Source organism: Coenobita brevimanus, chromosome 43, assembly GCF_032717465.1.
Source record: "Coenobita brevimanus isolate Jiangsu-jjx chromosome 43, ASM3271746v2, whole genome shotgun sequence".
Classification (NCBI taxonomy): domain Eukaryota; kingdom Metazoa; phylum Arthropoda; class Malacostraca; order Decapoda; family Coenobitidae; genus Coenobita; species Coenobita brevimanus.
This window is the reverse complement of record NC_136996.1, coordinates 2497778-2520367: the sequence shown is the minus strand read 5'-3', so window position 1 is coordinate 2520367 and position 22590 is coordinate 2497778. Positions and strand designations below refer to the sequence as shown.

The 22590-nt window shown below is 39.2% G+C and overlaps 1 protein-coding gene across 1 annotated transcript; it reads right to left on the bottom strand.

The window, feature by feature from the left end:
• Positions 1–2322: 2322 nt before the first annotated feature.
• LOC145397811 (arginine-hydroxylase NDUFAF5, mitochondrial-like) lies at positions 2323–21902 on the bottom strand. The gene is made up of 10 exons (XM_080270832.1): positions 21594–21902; positions 21262–21397; positions 17114–17249; positions 15699–15803; positions 14965–15122; positions 11573–11723; positions 10273–10359; positions 9316–9460; positions 5396–5475; positions 2323–4948 (listed from the first exon to the last, which is right to left on the bottom strand). The coding sequence occupies exons 2-10, from the start codon at positions 21378–21380 to the stop codon at positions 4805–4807; spliced, it is 1125 nt and encodes a 374-aa protein (XP_080126958.1). The 5' UTR covers positions 21381–21397; positions 21594–21902; the 3' UTR covers positions 2323–4804.
• Positions 21903–22590: the final 688 nt, after the last annotated feature.

Sequence of the window (22590 nt, the reverse complement as noted above, 5' to 3'; positions counted from 1 at the left end):
GTTCAAGTAGCTGGTGAGGTAGGAAATGTAGTTGGTAAAGTAGGAGAAATGTAAGGGAAGAGCTACCAGGCCAAAGCAAGGCATCATTATGATACACTAGAAAAGACTGATATATCGTTTATGTTACTGTTTTGACAGATCATACATAATATAGCATAACATAACTAGAATGGCAGTCAGTAGAGCGCATACCTCCACTAAGGCCCAACATGCAGTTCCTTTTAATTCAGTCGTCTAATCCAACATAAAACCCATAACCCGATAAGTTGTAACACCCGCGCCAAACCGTACACATTTGTAGATACCAACATCCTAAATATGCCTGATGTTTTTCATCAAGATCCATGCAATATTCACTGAAAAATTTACGAAAATGTCGAAAAACGGCCTATCTCGCAATGTTAAGAAAATGAAAAACAAAATCCTGGATCCGCACCTTTATCCGGATCCGCACCAAAATTTAATGGAGTCTACTCTGGGCCAAGGCCTATTCTTCTACCAAGTTTGGTGGAAATCCGTCCTGTAGTTTTTGTGTAATCATGCTCACAAACCACCCAACCAACCAACAAACAAACGGACTGGGATGAAAACATGATGCCATGCTCCCCAGGAATCCCCTCTTTAGACTTGGCCATGATACAGCTGATGTTTTCTATTGACTGAATGCTAAACCAAGTGCCAAAATTAATTACATCCCAACAGTTGCTGGAAGCTTCTGGGAAGAATGAAATTTGAGATCTGTAATAAGATTTGCAACACTGTGAGAGTCTCAGCATGGACTCTGATTCTAGATTCTATTTACAGACACTGAGAAGTATCACCAATTAATTCTACTTATGGGTGAATGTTTCCTGCCTAAAGAGTGATGTTTGTGTGGCTAAATACCAAATTTATAGCTCTATTTTACTCTCATGGTAGTACTGTACATATCAGGGCCAATGGCAGCTACACATCTAGTTCTTACCACCCATTCAAATGCTTCATCATTTATAATGATTTTGGCAGAAGAATAGTTTACTTTTTTTACATACTTTTGTTAAGCCTGAAACTTTGTGGACATAACATGGCCAATTATCACCATTATGTCATCATCATCAGCCTCATATCCAATGCCTTGCTCCCTCCTGAGAACCCCAACCCTAAACAGGGGGATGGTCATGACAGAATTGCCTGCAGGCTACTATATACTAACATCACCTCTCACTCAGTCTCTTCTTTTTCTTTCACCAATATATTGCTCCACTCTCTCCTTCATAAAGTCTGCATCTACCAACATTACCCTTGATTTCAGTGCAGACATATACCATACAAAGAATGCACTTGTGCATTCTTTGTATATGTCCATGCCGTCTCAATATATTCTCTCTTGTCCACTCAGTAAACCTCCATTTCATTCCTATTCCTATTGCCCTCCCTTCCATTCCATAACACTGATAAATTTAATTACTGCTTACCATATCCTTCTTACGCCTGCAGCTGTTCTGAGGAAAGTAATTTCTACAGCTTGCAACTGAAACCTTCATGTCTCTTGCTGCTCAAACATCATGCCCATATTAGTGTCAGCAACAAGGCGCTTTCAAGCAGGGGTCCCTTAACCTCCATACCAACCATTTAACCCTTCAAAATATAACTGAGATCTCCAATTACCCTTCTCCCAATAAACTTTCCTTAATCTCACACTCCATCAACTGCATTTACACAACATAGCTTGCACACATTTAAAACTACTAACCAAGCATTTCACTTCCCATCTGAACCCTACAATTTACTGTTTTCTACCCTGTACTGTGCCAAAAACTACTTGCATATGATATTCTGTCATATACCCTATAATGTAGATGGAGATTATGCTTTTGGTGAAACAGACTACTCTTCTAGGATACCTTACCTTACCTTTCCTCGGTTCCTTATTTCTATCACTCTTTTCATAGACTGCAAGGGGACTGTTGCTCTTGTAAAATTCCAGTACAAACCATGACCTGTATCAGTAAGTCATCACTGTACTACTTTCCCACCAGTTTTGTGACAATTCACCTTCCTTTCAGTTTTAAAAAATAGGTATGGCGTGCTGTCAACTCATGTAACCGACATTTACCGTATCCTTTCATTAAGATTAACATTCTTCAAGGATGATGATAGCAACAGTCCTTCAATATCAATAGTCAGTTAATGACTACAGTCTTGTGTTACGCACTATCATTTCCAACCTTATGCATGGTCAGATATCTGTAGCATCTGCACGTACCTCAGTAATTCAGATTTGGGCAGTAGAGTAATTATCATTGCCTTCCCATTCCCGTTACAAAAGAACTAAAAGATAAGTACATTTAAATGTTGTAGTTTATTACAAAATCATGGTATACAACAAAAATATACAAATGCCAAATCTACATGACAATATGCCGACTGTACTGAATGCCTCCTGGACACTCTAAAACTTATGGCCAGAATCATGTGTCATTCATCACTACATCACAACTGCCATAACAGCTTTACGCTTAAACTTTAAATCATGCAGCAGAAGACAAACTCCCAATTTATAAGTTATTTATGAAACATATGTGGGTATTAGGTATGGTCAGCCTGCATCCCATATTACTGAGTGCAGTCAGCAATGATAAAAGAGGGCCAAACATGTTCCATTTTTGTCATGTGCTTGAACAACTATTGTTAAAAATAAGGAGCCTGCATTCCACTTCAAAATTTAAGTTATACGTATAAGGCTAAAAGGCATATGAACAATTATGACTTGGTACTGTGCAAAACCCTCCCATATACAGTGTTAAATACACTGAATCTCTGTATCCATGTACACAAGTTTCTGTACCGTACTACAAATACTCAAGCAATTTTTGCACAGTTTCATCACTAAATTATTCTTTGCAGTTATATGTAGATCCAAAACAATGCCATATCATGCAAAATAACCTTTAAAGAAACTAAATATTGCTGCCTCTGGCCAATGACACTTTCATTTGCTTACATTAGCTAAGTATATAATGCAGAAATGTTACTGAAATAAGAAATAGAGGTACTATAATATTGCAAGTTTAAAAAAGTGTTTTAAAACTTTCTAACTTCATTACCACAGAATTACTGAATAATGTAGCGTAATCACTCATGCAGTCTGTAAACTCACTTTCTGCATTAATCGTTATATTAATATGACCAATTAACCCTTTCAATCTGATGACATATTTTTCTATTTTATTTTTGTTATCTCCAGATCTTATTGCATTTGAGTACTTGTCTATATATGGGACAATTTTCTGATGCCCAAAGGGAGATCAAGGGTGGACCTTTGTACTCTTGCTGATGCAATGGTAAGTTCGGGTTCCCCAACTGGATAAAGCTTGGGAGGGTCTAATTCAATATGGAGTTGAGGTTTATTGTTCATATAATGCCACTAATGTGAGAGCAACTGATCATTCTTTCCTTCAATGTCTGAGCCGACTAACTTAGCTTCAGGCCTTTACTTTTCTGATGGGGCAACAGTGGACAGGATGATGGGTGAATGAACAGATTTTATTCAGCTGAGCAGACACTTTTAGAACTGGAGAGGGTAGATATAGTCTTTGTTTATACTTTCACTTGAAAAGTTATCCTCAAAGCTGAATAAAAGTGTCCTGTAATAGCAGGAACTAATAAAAAATATATCACCAGAGTAAAATGGTTAAAACAGTACAAATGGATGAAATATACTGAAATCTGCTGCTGAAATGAACATAATGCTTCCTGCTCCAAGCAGTCTCAGTCAGGCATCATAAAATTGAACTCAACAAAAGTTAGTACAGTAAAAAATAACAAAAGCAGTAATGCCCAAACACTAAAATTATATGTACAAATAACCAAACTGCAATTCTCAATGCCTCATCAACTGCTATTAACTTTTATACTGGTACTGCAAATATTTTAGTTTCAGATATTGTTCTTTGTACTCATCATTCCTTTCCCATCAATAGTTACTCTCTCTCTCTCTCTCTCACAGGTACTGGTTTACATTCTCTCTCTCTCTCAAATATTGGTTCTAACACCCTGCCTTCTGACACATGTCATTTTACAAGTACATGTAATTCCATAATCTATAACAAAAAGTACATTACCCTACTAGAAACCTAGTCAGCTAGTTTCAGTCTCCAAACAACCACCTTCTTTTACCTTCCATTCTTCTTAAGTCACCCTCTATCTACATTTTAAAACTGATTATGCTAGTATGCATCTCAACCACTTTTTATGAGTCAGAATTACAAAGACACACTTCTTTCTCTCCTCTCTTTCTTTATTTAGCTTATAGCTCTTACTAACTTCATACTAACATCATCATCATCATCTAATCCTGTGTTGCCCCATGAGGAACATAGGAACCCGGGGCTAGGCAAGTTGGTCCTGATATTTAAGATGAGCATGACCAGCTTCACTCATCCCTGAGTGGTATTCTGTGAGCAATAAACCCCAACCACCCCTTGGATAGACACCTGCACGGGCTCAATCCAATTGGAGCACCCTAATTGCCCACTAAACCACCTGGTGCCATAAATTGGTTACTAACACATAAATGAAATACTGTTCAGTCCTACACCAGCTGAAATGTACAGTACCAATAATTCAATAGGAGCTTTCATTTGTTCTAGTGCTGTGCTGCTTGTTTCTGAACCTTGATTGATTATTTTATACTTAATACGATCAATTACTAAGTTCACTTCTTTAAACCTCATCCTCATCCCATCTTTTGGGTGAAAATAAAGACATTGGGATTATGATGAAAAAGAAGATTATTAATATTCAAAACTTGCATCTTGCCACTTTATTCCTTCTTGTCTTTTTCATCTTCCATATCTTTCATAAACTTGATCCTTCCTTCCATGCCTGATTCACGGATCAAGTCATCCAACTTATGTAGATCTTTGAGGGACATCTGTCCACTGCCTCGCTCCGCTTGGGCCAGTTTCTGTAATGAGGTAAAAGTGTACATTCAGAATTAATGAAAGAAAGAGTTACTGGTAGTTCTAATTTTAAATATTTCAACTTACGGATGTTTTATCATTAAACTGCTGATGCATTAGCACTTGTCTTTCACATAAAGTTGCTTAAACTTCATTACTTGTATTACATAAGTTGCTGTTAAGTCAGAATACATATATATATTTTTTTTACTTCTATCATGAGCCAGAGTTACATTTCACTTAGAACTGTTTAGAATTAAAAAGTTGGTGTTTGCTTGAACATACCCTACATATTAACACCTGACAGTACTGTTTGGTGGAAAGTGGAGGTGGAAAGAGGCAGTGGAAGAAAAAATTAAGTAGCCTGGGAGGATATCATACAAGGAGTTCACATCAAAGAAGGTGGGACATCTCCAGGGTAAATGGGTAAATAAATAAAATTGTCTCTGTACCTGATTAGGGTCAGGTTTCCAGCCTATCATGTAGATAATCTGGAATGTTGCTGGAATTCCTTCTGTCTTCCCATACATCTCTGAGGTAAAAAAGAAAAGGTGAAATAACATCATCATCATTCATCATCATCATCATCCAGACCTCTTTTCCCACACTAGACTGGGTGAGAAGTACTGCTGCAACATAGTGTTCAATAACACTGCCATCATCATCATCATCATATAATTTTTTGCCACCCCAGGATGGGGTGAGACTGGAAAAAAAAAAATAATAAAGAGAGAGAGAGAGAGAGAGAGAGAGAAGGTAGGTACACAGTGATAATTCCATTGTAAAAATGACCACACAGAAAATACTGTTCCTTTCCTACAGCACTCTGCTGACTTGTATCATGATAATCTTTGCACTCACTTCGATTGCCTTTAATCCTGTTCAAACAGACAGTACAGCCTTCTCCCACTCTACTGGCAGTTTCCACTCACCCAAACTCTGTTTCATATTTCCAACAAACACTTCATTCCACTCTCTCCACTAAACTTAGGCATCTCTGCATACAACCTCTTGACACCTAATGCCTTCCATTCTTCAACCATTTCACAGTATTCTTTACTTCTGCCAATGTCACATTTTCAGGCAAGACATTCTTTCTCTGCCTACCACCAAAAGCAACAGTGGTTACCAATGCTATGCTCTTATCACTCCCAATCATCAGCCTGTTTCCTAAACTACTTGACGATGGGTGAAATGATCTCACTAAGAACATTTCTCTATGGACAAAGGAAGAGAAAGGAAGTCTTGACACAATTTTTCCCCTTCATATTATGTTGTACTACATAAGATGTAATAACATCTATCTATGGCCACCCCTTATGAGATTAAGACGTCTGGCATTAGACAGTTAGATAGAGACATAAGAGGTTGCTCACAACACTATCAGGCAGTGATGTTATTACGGTATGACCTCACTACAACGGACTTCAGTAGACCAGAATTCGCTTTTTTCGGAGTCAAGGAGCTGACTGGGATAATTTCTTATACATCAGAAAAACTCCGAAAAAGCTAGAAGCGGTCCGGACTGCCTAACCTCAGGGCAGTTTGTGTGTCTGTGCATTGGTTGGTGGTGGGCTGGCGGCATCATTGTTGTTCCCCCATGCTCTGGCCTCAGTCTGACCCACATTGTTTCTCTGGAAGTCCCTGATATACTGCTCGAGGGTGACGAGTGATAAGTGAAACACCGTACACAAAGTGAACATCTTTAGTTTGTAAAATTGTAAATAATAAGGTGCATAAAGTGTACAGTACAAGTGTTTAAAATTAAGTTATACCAATAAAGTACTTTCTAAATGCTAAAAAATTAGAAAAAGGGTCAGCATTAATATTAATATATATTTATGACATTAAGCATTAAACATAGGCAAGCGGTTTGTGTGTTTGTGATTCGGTTGGTGGCGGGCTGGTGGCGTCACTATTTGTTCCCCCGTGTTCTGTCCCAGTCAATCCGTATCATTTCCTCCCACATCATTTCCCCAAAGACCCTGATATACTGCTTGATGGTGACGAGTTATAAGTGAAACATACAAAGTGAACATGTTTGTTTGTAGGATCATAAAAATTAAGGTGTATAAAGTGTACAGTCCAATATTTGCAAAATGCTTAAAATTAAGTACACCACACGGCATGCAAGACAGAAGCTACATCAATTCCCATCCATGATTCAGCTCCTGCAAGTGAAGACAATCAGGAGGATAATTCACTGTTCCTTGATGATGACCCTGAAGATAATGAGTAATGATTTTGAAGGATTTGCTGTGAAGGATCCTTCACCAGGTGCTGAATGATGATAAACACCTGGCAAGGCGGGGGGGCAGAGTTGGGTGAGCCAAGTGAGTTGGAATGGTTAGGTAAGAAAACATTTTTTTTTTATTACTTACGAGTTTTATTGTGTCCAAGCCATGCTTAAATTTTACTGTGTTATGCAACAAGTTATTTATAGTGGCATTTGAGAAAAAATAAGGGTAAATGAAATACTGCCATGAGTCAGAAGGAACTGGTGGGGGTGAAGCAGGATGGTGGCCATGATGCTTTTCATAAATGAAAATATATTGTGTGTTACATATGGCCATTATCGAGTCTAAACCTTGCTAAAATTATACTGTGGTATGCAACAAATTATTTTTAGTGGCAAAAGGGATATTGCCACTAGTCTGAAGGAACTGGTGGGGTGAAGTAGGATGGTGGCTATGACACTTCAGTTATAAAAAATATCTTCCTGTGTGTGTTACAATGGCCTTTATCAAGTCTAAACTTACTTACTAAAATTGTACTGTGTCATGAAATAAATTATTTATAGTGAAATTTGAGAAAGTTATGAGGCAAATGGGGTTATGAGGCAAATGGGTTAATGCCCTGAGTTAGAAGGAAATGGTGGTGTGAAGGATTGTGGCCATAATGCTTTTCGTGTATGAAAATATCTTAGCAGGGGGAAGTCCATATGTCGCTTTTTTCGGACTTTCGCTTTTTCGGAATGGCTTGGGCCCCAATTAGTCTGTTCTAGTGAGGTTTTATTGTACATCTTTATATCAGTGGCTTTAAGTCATTTACTTATAACACTCTGAGGGCCCTGCAGGGATGGTTGCCTGTGGTTGAAGGATCTACTTGGCCAAAGAGAGAGCAGGGTTACTCAGCAGCAATAGCCCTGAACACCCTGATTTATCTGTTTTTAGCCCCCCCCCCTTTTTACTTTATTGTTTTAGATATACGGTAATCCTGCTTATTCCCCTCATTTTGGGGAATTCTTCTGCCATGACATTAATGACCTTAGATGATGACAATTTTCTTTTATCAACATCATCAGTATGAGAGGCAATGGTTTCTAAGCCTTCACTCCTGCAACTTTTAGTTGCACTTTACAAAAAAGGTCAGGGTTATGTACAACGGTAAGTCAAGCCCACTAACGTGGAGTGTGCAGCAGACTCTCTGAAAGAGCCAGCTCCACATGCATGGGATTGCAATGTGCAGTCAAAAGAGAGGTATCATGGATGTCGCATGTGCTGAAAAAGTATACCAACTGCATGGTGGTGCTTGGAAGAGAGGTCCCCGAGAGCTGAAACTATTCACACAGTTAGTTTTCCCAAGTTCTTCTATTTCCTTAAACCTCTTGACTGTCACAGTCTTAGGTCTGCTTGGTCTCTATACAGCAAGGTTGCATATATGTTGTTAAACTGAGATCACAGGGGGTTTTTGTGAGCAAGTTGGGGTCAATCATTATTATTTTTCCACCTATTTCCTTTATTTTCCTAAAACTCTTTCATATCACTCTGTTATATATGCATTATCTTTATACACAAATTTATGTCCTCAGGAAGTATATCTATAGTTCAGTCATAGAGGGTCTTTAGTCAACAAGTTAGGGTCAAACTGGAGGGATGGTTTACACTACTAATTTTCATAATGGGATATGGTTTTGTGCGTGGCTTGGCTATGATAAGTGGCACCCTAGCATAACAACTGACAGGCACATCAAGAGGGTATTGTAGTACAGCACCAGTGCTGCCATGAAACAATGCAGTGTGATGTACGGTACCACACACTTCTAGGGGTAAGCTGATGGGAGGAGCAACAACATTCCTAATAATCTACCAATGACAGTTTTAAAATTATCATAATCATTATACTGATGCAAAGGAATGAGATGGTAATGGCAAGACAACCCATCACACATTATTCAAGCCTCCAGAATCTTGGTTCTACCTCACAAGCCAACAATCTGCCTATATACTGTTGGAGGAGAGTATTACTCCTGATAGAAGCATATCACACACACCTGCCATCACACACATCTACCATCCATCCAACCATCATCCAATCCTATGTTATACCGGACAGAAATATTCAAATTTAAAAACTGCCATGTGAGAATGACCTTGATAGATAGCTGATGCAGCAAGGAGTGTGTCACGATGGAGGTGAGGTTTTCGATTCACCCCAGCATTGTTCTCAGCCATCCCCTGCAGGTCCCACAGCAATTCAAACATGGATGGGTATCCCACTGTTATTTCATCTACATCCTGAAAATATACCATAACAAGGATTAATTTGGTAATGAAGCAAATTTACTCTGGCCATTTTAACCTACAGTAACCTAAAATTGACATACTGTATCCCTATTCTGAATGCTGAGTTCTAACAAGAATATAGCATAAGAATATGGTGCCAGTCATGTGCTACGGGAGGTATGTACAGCCATGATACAGGTAGTTTTAATCTGCCAATAAGCTGAGGGAAAGATGCTGCAAAAGGAGGTCTGCCAAGTTAAGGTGAATGAATTCTAGCATTATTCCTTGAATAATGAGTAACAAATAGTACCAATAACAAAAATGCACTATAAGAGGTCTATCCAAGGCTGAATGAAATAAACTGACAGTGGTCAACATGGAAACTGTAAATGATATTAATGTACCATACTTAAGGATTTATATTAAAGCTTACAAAAACATTATCATGGAGGCTTACACATTAAATAAACCTGGGGATTAGAACTGTGAATGAAGATTTGAGAGGAAGGATGGGACTTGAATGATTTAGTGTTGTGATGATAAGAGTCAGACTGAGATGGTTTGGTCATATGGATAGCATGCAGGATGACAACCAGGATCAAAGGGTAAGTGGTGTGTATGTTGAGGATAGACCTGCAAGAGGTAGACTAAAAAGTCCTGGGATAAGGTCATAAGAGTGTGACCTCAGAGACAAGGAGCTGAATACTGTATAGAGGCAGATAAAGATAGCATGGCGAGGAGAGCTGCAATTAGGTGAAAAAAGATGACGCATAGAAGCATGGTGGAGCCTTTATAAATGAACAAATGAACAATCAAGTACTTACAATGGTGAGCATAGTAAATCCACACTGGGTAAGAAGGGCTCCAATGTCACGAATCTCCGTAAAAGGAGAAATGTGAGCAGAAAATCCCTGAAAAGAGAAAATCCAATGCCAACTTAGGTATACTGTGAAGTACTGGTATTTGCATACGAGATATTGCAAAAAGTACCACACTGTAATGCTCTGCCTGACATTTTCATCATCCTCTCCATGTATCGAGTATTAACACGTGATAGATCAGATCCAGAAATCAATTATAATAATCCTTATGTGAACTTGTTTCCTTACATAGACACCTAAGTGACACCTGATATTCATATAAGGCTGCCTTTGACACATTATAAGTTTGCTTAATTAATTAAGAAATGTGCTACTATGTGCCATTACCCTCTTAATCACAAATAAAAACATGTCTCAGTTAAAGTTGTTTCACTTAAGCCTTGAATCTGGTGACTCCCCCCCCCCCATGACTAAATGATTTTATTCAACTCATAAAAGGCCTCTCATACTAATGGAGATAATGAAGGCTAAATCTGACCTGTACAGTTCACCAAATCTCTCCTTACTTATGATAGTACAAAGTAAGGGATGACTTTTCTTTTTTTACCAACAGTGGAAGAAGTACTGTACAATAGTAGTTGCCATAGCCTCAGGTGCATCTGAGACATAAATATGACGGATTTCAGGCTGAAGCTGTCCTCAAGCAGTCCACCATCCTCCTTTCAAGGGTAGGGAAGGATCTGAGTGATGCTTTTAAAACCAGGCAGAAGAACCATTCAATTATATTTGGTTGCACCAAGTTACAGTGACCCACTCCAGTACCCATTTAACACTGTAGTTAACAAAACTACCTCTATCCCTCTGGCGCTCTGGGGCATACTCTAGTGTGGATGCTTTGCCAGAAGGTAGAATACTCTGGTGTGGATGACTTGCTGTGAGGCAGATCCCAAAATTATGAAGGCTTAAATGTTGAATAATGCAAAACCAATTTTACAAGATTCTCCCTTAATAGCTGCCCTAGCTTTATGCTTTCCTGTTCCTATTTCTGGATCCTACCCGACCCCTTTACTAAGAGAAAGGATAATGATGATGATGATGATGCAACATACACCAGTCCTGTATAAGACAGCCCTAGCATGTATTCAATACGGATGGTGTGTGTTAATGTTGAAGTGGTGACATATGGATGTGTAGGAGGATTACTGGGCCTTGGGATAGGTCACTGCCCCCAAGAAATAGGCCCTGAAGCCTTTGCCCAGAGTCAGATTATTAAAAAAAAAAAAAAAAAAAAAAACTGACTCACCCCTTCTCTCTCCAGCTCAGCCAGCACCAGTGATGATCTCAGTTCATAAAGTGTGTCACCACCAAACATGGAGGCCAGGAATACTCCATCTTCCTTCAGGACCCGCAGTATCTCCTTCAAGCATCCAGGCAGATTGTTGACCCAGTGAAGACTGTAAGTGCAAAATACACCAGTCAACTATACAAACGTACCATGGCATTTTAATATATTATTCCATACCACTGATCTCACTTTGATGGCTGGTTAACTTCTACTTCAAATTTTAAAGTACTGATGACACCTGTCACATATAAGCATGAAATGAGAACCAAAACCACGGTCATGCAACTCTCAATTATTTCAAATGAATAACCCCTAGCTTATGGATACTAAAGGAAATACTGCAGGACAATATATATAACACTGTAGTAAAGGAGTTACTTTACTGAAATCTGTAACGAAGGAGTTACTGTATTGAAATTTGTAATGAAGGAGTTACTGTATGGACCTAAAACACTCCTTATTATGCTAACTCAGATGCTCTTCTTGCTAAGAAGTGCATAGCTGTGGCTACTGCTCAATGTAGTCTGCCTGGCCAGCAGATCCATCAGTTGCAGGTAAGCAAGGCTGCCACACCACCCCTGAACATCCACATTGTGCATTTTCCACATTGTGTCTACAAATGCCCCGTTCACTCAACATACCCATACATTATGTTATGCCTTAGTTATTCAGTATTTGATTATTCATTTTATTTCATTACTTTCAGGTTATTCATACTGGCAGCTTACAGATAAAGTATTATAGAATGTAACTTTTCCTTTTCAGCCTTTCCTATGAAAATTCCATGTCAGTTTTTCCATGCTCCATAAGGTCTGTTGCTGTTTGCTTTCCTTTGTACTCCTTTGTTCCTCAAACTGATGATGTGTCTGCATCTTAGAGTGACATGTACAGTTCAGTGCTCAGTTATGTGTGTTATATTGCATGGGCCCAGTCTACAAGTGGGACATATTATGTCACCCGTGATTCCACTCAACCCAAATCTAAGCCTGTAACTAAGGAGGACTGGGTGATATCCTGAGCTAAGTCTAGCTAGGTGAACTCAATCAGCTCTATTTAAGGATGCCTTTGATGGGTGGATGTTGGGAGGGGGAGAGCTTACAATTCAGTGTTCAGATTGCTTTGTACATAAATGTGGGTGTTTCTTTACTGATAGTCTTGGAATGCCTGGAAGTGTGATGTAGCTGAAGAGAGTCTGATACTACTCCCTACAGTACTTCTAAATGTGGGCAATTTGTAGCCTACATATATTGTAAATAATTCAGACAGCATTTTGTGTATATGTATATGAATATATGGAAAAATTATTAAAAAGTAAGAGTGATATCAGACAGTATTGTGAAACCAACTCTAACGTATGGAAGTGAAGCTTGGACCTTGTTGGAGGGACAGAAGTCAAGAGTGAAAGCAGTGGAAATGAGTTATTTGAGAGGAGCATGTGGTGTCACATCGAGAGACAGAATGACAAATGAGGAAATGAAGGAGCATTGTGGTATGGATGTGGATGTGATAGAAGGCATTAGGAGAAACACACTTGAGGTGGTTTGGTCATGTGGAGAGGATGGAGAGCAAGAGACTGACGAGGAGAGTGTATGAGAGTGAGGTGGAGCGGGGGGAAAGGGAGGGGGAGGCTGAGGATGAGATGGAGTGGAGAGGTATACAGTATGAGAGAGGGGTGTGTGAGCTGGAAGCAGGGCAGTGAAATGGCGGGGGACAGGGAGACATGGAGGCGATTTGTTTGTGGCCACCCCTTACGGGATTAAGGTGTCTGACAACAGATAGATAGATATCGGAAGTCCTAGTGAGTGATGGGGTGACTTTAGAAGTGGCAGAGGATGTGTGGATCAGATATTTGTGGTGAGACATATAGTGGAGAAGGCTTGTGAAAAGGACCACAAGGTGTTTATGTCATTTGTGGATCTGGAAAAAGCATGCGACAAAGTAGACAGAGAAGGATTTTAGAAGGTTCTGCACATGTATAGTGTAGATGGTAAGCTGCTTGGTGCCATTAAGATTTTTTATGATGGCAGTGAAGCATGTGTGAGGGTAAATGGACATCTAAGTGAATGGTTCACGATCAGTGTGAGCGTGCGTCAAGGTGGTGTAATGTCCCCTTGGCTGTTCAACCTATATATGGATGGGGTGATGATAGAAGTAAAAACATGTGTTATGGAGAGGGGAATGGTGATGGACGGAATATCTCATATTTGTTGCATGCTAATGATGCAGTGCTACTTGCAAATACCAGACAAGGGCTTGGTAGACCAGTGACGAGTTTTGTAGATGTCTGTGAGCATCGTGCCTTGAAAGTGAATGTAGAAAAGTGTAAAGTGATGGTTATTGAGAGAGAAGGTGACTCCTAGTGTGGTGTTACAGTGAATGAAGAGAGACTGGAACTGGTGAAAGAGTTCAAATACCTTGGTACAGTGATAGAAACAAGGGGGAAAATGTGCAAAAGATGTGGAAGGTAGAACGACACAAGGGAGGAAAGTAGCTGGTGCTATGAAGGCCTTGATAAAAAACAGAGGTTTGAGTGTTGCAGCTGCGTGAGGCTTACATGAAGGGCTGTTAGTGCCAACTTTAATCTATGGGTGTGAGACTATGGTGTGCTATGAAGATGAAAAGTCAAGAGTAACAGCAGTGGAGATGGGACTGTTAAGGAATGTATGTGGAACTCAGAGAGTGGATAGGATACAGAATAATGTGCTTCGTGAAAGATGCGGAGTGGGGAAGTCTGTGGACACCAGAATCGAAGAGTGTGTGGTCATGTGGAGAGAATAGATGACAATTAGGTCATGTGGAGAGAAGAGATGACTATAGAGTTGTGAAAAAGGTATATCTGAGCAGATCTGAAGGAGGGAGGAGGCAAAGTAGGCCAAGAAGAAGATGGATAGATATGGTGAATGAGTGTGTGAGGTAGAGAGGTATGGAAGTTGGTAAGGCTAAGGGGCTTACAAGAGATCGAGCTGGCTGGATGAGTTTTGTGTGGAGAAGTATATGACAAGGGATTTAGCACCCTTTTTAAATGTGAAAGAGTTCAGACTGACTCTATCGGATAAGTATATGTGAAACTACTGTACGTAATGAAACCTTTTGGTCTATCAGATGGAGCAAGGATTCCGTGGGCTTGCATGATGAGTGAAGGGAAGCATGGCCCAGTGGACTAGGAAAACTTTGGCTGTCTGGACACTGCTTCTCCTCACCTTGCCTTAAGGTGGGAAAAGAGATCCAAATGATGATTATATACAGTATATATATATATATATATATATATATATATATATATATATATATATATATATATATATATATATATATATATAAATAAATATTTATAAAATGCTAATACCTACTTGAGATTAGAGATAACTAAATCAAGGGAACCAGATTCTAATGGAAATTCCTCCTCTTCATCAATCACCAATTTTGTATGACTAATTCCCTCAGGTGTCTGAGCTGATTCCAACATGGTTGGTGAGAGATCACTCATATACAGATGATTCAATTCAACCTGTGGGACAAATACAGATTACTAGTATGATTTATTAGTAAATTTAAAGCTGCTTTATAAATGAAAGCCTTTACATGACACTCCTTTATCATTGCTTATTACTATTCAAGAAAGTTTCACCGTAATCTTACAAAGAACTTTCACTACAGTACTCAAGTTTAATCATTCTTTACTCTCTTCCTTCTTCTAGTAACAAAGTCTTACAACTTGATAATTAATTTTGTCATGAAGTACTTTTGTAATTCACTTAAACCCACAATTTAAAAATAACACAAGTACAGGCATTTGTATGAGGGGAGGGGGGGATGCTGAACAATCTCTTTACAGTCTCCATATGCTGTCCTCTCACATTAAGGCCCCCAATGCACTTGCCACCTTTCTTCAATGGGCCATTTTACTCTCCATTTCTTTTTCATATTTATTCCCCCTCCCCTGATGATTCAAGACTCTCAACAGCACCTAGTACTGAGCCATCCTCTCTTTTGACGATGCATTAGTATTACAAAATTTAAGATTTCAGGAAGTGTGACACACTATGCAGACTAAATTATGGCTGTGCAGTAGAAGAGCACTTACATCTGATATGTTCTTTGCAACATAACCTCTGCCACAACCCAGGTCTAGGCCCATCTTCAGCTCTCGTTTTATATCAAGAATTCGGTCTGACAGACGGTAGCCAACCTGAAACAATTCTCTTTTAGCAATTGTGAAGTCAATTAAATAATAATTTGCTTAGTGCTGTAAGCCAATACCGTACATTAAATGTGCTGCAAATGGGATGAAAATTTTGACAGGATAAATACACCTCCCAGTTTATATTTTCCAATATATTACTGGATTTACAATTCTAATACAATGTATCAGTTGAGAATAAAGGCACTATTGTCTCTGACCATTAACAGATACAATCCTCAGAAAATCTACCAGTGCTGAGCATTAATGTACTTTACAGGCAGTGCTTCACATAAGACACTGTTCCCAGGAATCCCTCCACCCTGTTAACCCTTGCCGAGCTGCAGACCTCATATGGGGGACAATGAAGGTCTGGATGGGACAAGTTGCAAGTTTGATAGGAGATAAAATTTACACTGGTTATAATGTAATGGCTCAGAAGAGGTTGTTTAACAAGATTCAGCAGGGCAGGGGTTAACAGAGGTACCACAGTAGGCTCCACATCACCCCATTATCTGGTTATGTGGTTACCAGTCAACACTGTATGTAGTTTCCTGGGTTACAGGAAACTACTAGGCTTGTCACTCAAAGGAGAGCCACCTGAAGTGGATAGATGGGCAATACAAAGTAAAAGGAAGGATGAGAGAAAAGGAAAAGAGGACGCACACACACACAATAAAATGATAAATGTGATGAAAGGAGAAGGCAGCACTACATCAAGTGAGTGGATGATGGTCACCACCACTGATAAGGGCTGATGTCCAAGGGCTCCATTTCTATCTATTTATCTATTGCCAGACGCCATAATCCCGTAAGAGGTGGCCATTTGACTTTGAGTTATTTGTTTTACGGGGAGGGGCACTAACCCTCCACCAACCCACTTGTTGACACGTTGGGAGCATGTATGGTTTGGTTATATGGTTACCACCCAGCGATGTAAATGGTTTCTTGGCTTACAGGAAACCATTTGGCTTGACACTCAATATAAAGCCACCTGTAACGGAAAGAAAAGTAATAAGTGACAGGAAAGATGGGAGAAATAAGAAGAAAGGAGGGCAGGCAAAAAAAAGAATGATAAAGGCTAACGAAGAAGTAGGCAGCAATACATCAACTGAGTGGATGATTCACTGAATGAAACATCTTACATGACTCAGTGTTGGCTGATGCCTGTGGTGTTTCTTCAAATTACTTTATGAGAAGGACTACTGACCATCTATTACAGAACATACCTGAATTTCCAACAAATCAATTCTCAAGTTTTTTGGACTAATACTGCATGTACCATTAATTTTTCAACTTACATCATCATACTTACTAACCTCTTCTTTTAAGTAGTCAAATATGGCAACATTTGGATTTTTGGCTGCCCTCTCCCTCTGCAACAATTTACTGTGGCGATCAAAAACATTCATGCCACTCCCTCTTTGCTGACTCTTGTACGATGACGTATGAAACCTGGAAAAGTTTTTTGTTTTAGGTTATACTGTATTTTCTTTACCGGTATTTACAAGAACAAAGGCAATGCAATGAATATTACTCAAAACAGACAATTTTACTAGGACCTGGTTACTGTAGCAAATACCCAACAAAAGTTTCCCAGTGTCCAACTACCCTAGCTTGAACACTTCCAAGACCCAGATTACCCTTTTTTTTTTTTTTTTTTTTTTTTTTTTTTTTTTTTAAAGAAAAAGGGAAACAAAGGCTAGATGCCAGTAACCATTCCCTTACAAGAAGAAGAAGAAGAAGAAGAAGTCAGATTCAAGATCTATCAAAATTGAGATGTCTGGACACTGCATGGAGGTCATACACTGAGAAAAAAAAATACAGATAGATGAAGAGAGTTCCAGTAATGATCTGTTGCAAAAACAAAGGACTGGTAATGTTGATTAACTCTTGCATCAGAAAGTTGGACTGAAAAGGGGCAAGAGTTTGCTGCCAGATGGATGCTCCACACCCACCTAAATGGAGGTAGGGGAAGGGATGTAGCCAGACAGTTCAGAAGAGATGTAACTGCTGAAGTAATGACAGAAAAGAGATAGAGATGTAACAATGTGGTGAAGAGACAGAGGTTGAAGGAAGCCAATAAGAGGAAGCGAGTAAATAAGATGAAAAGCAATTGACTCAACCAAGTTGAAGAGCCGTTTGTGGGAAGCCCCTGACACATGACAGTTATACTTGACACAGGGGCAAATAAAACCCCTGTTTACGGTCAACAGTTATGTGGAGGTAAAGAAGGCACAGAGTCAGCTTAGAACACCTAATCTCTTGGAAGCAGGTTTTGTAAGTAAGGTAATATAATCTTACTCATTCATTCACTCATTCATCATCCAATCCTACGTTGTCCCATGACAAGCATAGGAGCCTGGGGCTAGGCAAGTGAGTCCTGACATTTAAGATAAGAGTGAATGGCCTCACTCATTCCTGAGTAGCATTACGTAAGCAATAAACCCCATCCACCCCTTGGATATAAACCTGCACAGGCTCAATCCACTGGAATGCCTTAATGCCCACTAATCTACAAGTGCAACAATTTGGTTATATGCTTACCACCCAGCATAGTAAATAATTTCCTGGTGTAGAGGAAGCCATTTTGCTTGTCACTCAGTGTAGAGTCATCCATATGGAAGAGGAAAGAATGATGGAAAGAAAGACAGAAGAGGGAGTGTAAAGCCACCCGTAGGCAGAAGGTAGAGGAAGAATGAAGGAAATAAAGACAGAAGAGGAAGGAAGGAAAGAAGAAAGGAAGAGAGGAAAGAGTTGACACCTGAGAGATGCACTACATCGAGTGAATGGATGGTTAGCACCCCCACCACCAGATTTTTCCATGATAAATCTGGAAAGTGAAATCTCCAAGGATATTTACAGATGATGCAGGATTGGGTTGGATACTGTCAAATATTAAATGGTATTCCCATGGATGATTTTGATGGATGAAAAGTTACTATTATCTCAATCAGATATATGAGTCAAATCAGAAATTAGGTAAGCCATAGCTTCATCCCATGTCTGTTGAAGTAACTCTTGTGATGGATGCTAGCAAGATGCAAACGGAGAGGTGAAGGGTGGAGTCAACAGCCTTTGAGTAGACAACATTAGAAGTACAGCTCAGAAAGCTTAAAAGAAGCTCTTTCTATCACATCCACACCACAATGCTCCTCCACTTCCTCATTTGTCAGTCTGTCTCTCCATGTAACTCCACATGCTCAAGTAACTCATTTCCACTGCTCTCACTCTTTGTCATTCCAACAAGGTCCAACCTTCACTTCCATGTGTTAGAGTTGGTATTACAATACTATCATGCAGTGACATTTTTACTTCCATGCTCACTTCCCTATTTCTTATCACTGCTTTCAAAGAACCAGTCACTCTTCTTCCTCGTTGTACCCTTTCAAGCGCTTCCCCTTCCAAACTTCTGTCCCTACTCATCATACTACCCAAATACTTAAATGCATTCAGTTTCCATTTCCTCATCATTCAACTCCACTGTACATTCAGTGGCTTCATTTCTCTCAAAGACCATAACTTTACTCTTTCCTGCATTCACCATTCAGATTCCATTTCTTACACACTTTCCCAAACTCATTCACCAAGCCTTGCTCCCTTCATCTTCACTTAACAATTCAATATCATCTGCAAACAACAGTACAGGAAGTTTCCAAACTCTGCTCCAATATCCACTGCCCTACCATATACCTCTTCTATAACCACATCCATTTACAGTTTGAACAACAATGGAGATACGGCTAATCAGTGTTTCAATCCAACATTCAGATGGAAAAATTCACTTAGTTCACTAACCATACGCACTGCAACCTTAGCTGTCTCATATATACTCTTCACGGTCTTCAACAATTTCCCACTTAAACCAAATATTCTTAATATTTTCCACATTCCTTGTCTATCCACCCAATCATATGCTTTCTCCAAATCCATGGAGGCTACAAATAACTTCTTTCCTTTCTCTAAGAACTTTTCCACTAAATATTTAAGAATGAATATCTGATCTACACAATCTCTTTCTTTCCAAAAACCTCCCTGTTCTTCTCCTACCCATTCCTCTGTTATTTCCCCAACTCTGTCAATAAGTATCTTACCATATAATAATGAGATGCATTCAGGAAAACCCATCATTGAACGGGGATGTTATATACACAAAAGCATGGAGAAGTGTTTGGGAGCCGTGGGATTTCCCCCGCCAACCAAGTCCAAAACCCACCCAAATGAGTCCAAAAACAAGTTTCTAGCTCACCTAAACCCCCAAATGGCTTTAAAACAGGCTAAACTAAGCCTAAAAGCAGTTTATAACTCGCCTACACCCAAAAATATCTGAAAATCATCAAAAATAAGTCTGGAAAAAACTTAGTAAACTGTTCCCCAAAATGACAATGTTCACCCTACCTATGACTAAAACACATTAATCTGTTCCCCAAAATGACAATGTTCACCCTACCTATGACTAAAACACATTAATCTAAGTCTAAAAACAGTTTATAAATCAATCCAAACACAAAATTTATGTCTAAACTTTAATCAAAATTGGTCTATCTATCTATCTATTGCCAGACGCCTCAATCCCGTTTGGGGTGGCCACAAACAAATCGCCTCCAAGTCGCCCTGTCCCCCGCCATTTCACTCCCCTTCTCCCAGCTCACACCCCACTCTCTCATATACCTCTCCACCCCATCCCTCCATCTCATCCTCAGCCTCCCCCTCCCTCTTTCCCCCTCCACCTCACTCACATACACTCTCTTCGTCAGTCTTTCACCCTCCATCCTCTCCACATGGCCAAACCACCTCAGTGTGTTCCTCATAACGCTTCCTATCACATCCACATCAACACCACAACGCTCCTTTATATCCTCATTCGTCAGCCTGTCTCTCCATGTGACTCCACAGGCTCCTCTTAAATAACTCATTTCCACTGCTCTCACTCTTGACTTGTGTCAAAATTGGTATTTAAAAAAAAAAAAAAAAAAAAAAAAAAAATAAAAAAAAAAAAAAATGATAACCAGGGACTGGACACTGACAGGCGGGGAAGGATGTTAATTTTCTCACATTGTTAAGGCAGCGTATCGTATAGCGATGGATCACATTGTGGGGAATGCCTGTACTTTCCCTATTACACTCATAAGACAAATGCCCCTAAGATTACCACACACTTCTTTTCCCCCTTTTCCTTTGTGCAGGGGAATAATTATATATACCTGACTTCCAATCCTCTGGGACTCTGCCTTCCTTCCAGGCCAATCTGCACAACTTCCATATCCATTCTATTACTATCTCTCCCCCATGCACCAGCATTTCACCACATACTTCATCAATTCCTTATACTGTACAGTATTAATTTACACAATAATGATTTAATAAAAACCTCATTACATTTCTGCTTAGATCTGATGAATTATACAAACTCAATCAAAACATGCAGTACTGCAATACAGGCACTATAAAAAGTTTCTTTACTAACCTGTGTCCTTGTAATACTGGCAGTAACCTTGAGAAACTCCAATGCTCGGCCCTAGCTGCTCTTATGACGCTCCATTTCCTAGCCAGACTTCCAGTGGCGCAGTGCACTATGGACTCCATCCCAAGTGTGTGAATGTCTAGGGATGAAAATTTTTACATAGCTATGTAATTAGATATGTTGTTTTCAGCTGCTATAGGAAATATTTCTGAATACAGTAAAAGAAAGAAAATCTGTCATTATAAGCAATATAGCTACTTCTAGTTAAATAATTATCTCTTATCAAAACCAGTCATTGATCAAACTTTGTTACAACAATACAGCTCACATCTTACTTGCTTATGACCATGGATTGCAGTTTTCATGGTTTATCTGGAACACCCATGAATCCTCTCCTTCATGAATCAATTTCTGAATACTCTGGGATTGTGGCAATGCAGTCTTCTAGGTATCAAACTTCTTTCTTTGAGTCTTCTAGGTATCAAGTTTCATTCCTTGTGGCAAAGATACCATTTTTTGAATATTTTTAATTTGAGCAGCTGTGTGATCCTTTATTTTCCTTCCTTCAGTGCTACCATTCTCTTGAACACTTGTCACTTTTCTTCTGACTAGGTACGGTAGTCATCCTCTTGAACAACTAAACATATTTCTTGAACTTTCAACATGACTCCTTGAATCTTCAATTGTCACTGACTACTGTAATCCTCTTGAATAGCTGGGCATTTCCCTCTCTATAATTTCTTCTGACTAGGTACTGTCGTTCTTTTGAACAATTATGCATTTCCCTTGAACTTTCAACTTAATATCTAAAATCTCCAGTTGTTATTTTTCTTCTGCTTTGGGTACTGTAGTGTGCTCCTCTTGAACAACTAGACATTAACCTCTCTACATTCACTGTTTGTCTTTTTCTTCTGACTTTGCTACTGTGATCCTCTTGGACAACTAACTGGTTATCACTAATATTCAATTTTATTTATACAATTTCTAGTGAAATATGAATCTCTCCTATCTTCTGATTCAGTCTACCTCGAATACAGTGAGCTGACATAGATGCTTTTGACAAAATTACAGAACTGTCTTCTTTCTGACTTGGCCATTCACCTTAGGTCTTCATATCAGGTTTAGCTATCTGAACATTCTTACATTCTTCCACTTGGCAGGATTTACATTATATACATTTGCAGCATATTTCAAGATATGGACTGTGTTATTCCAGTGCAACAATAGGCAACAATTCACTGAAATTCAGTGCAAAACTATAAATACACATTTGCTCGATTCACTGATTTCTCAGCATATCACTTAAAAAAGGAAAGAAAGAAAGAAAGAAAG

Bases quoted from the DNA above. Each gene is read 5' to 3' on its own strand.
- LOC145397811 (XM_080270832.1), bottom strand. From the start codon at position 21,380: ATGGAGTCCATAGTGCACTGCGCCACTGGAAGTCTGGCTAGGAAATGG. The intron at 17,250-21,261 runs GTTAGTAAAGAA...AAACTTTTCCAG, and splicing joins CCAGTATTACAAGGACACAG to GTTTCATACGTCATCGTACA. The intron at 11,724-14,964 runs GTAGGTATTAGC...TTGCACTTACAG, and splicing joins TTAGTTATCTCTAATCTCAA to TCTTCACTGGGTCAACAATC.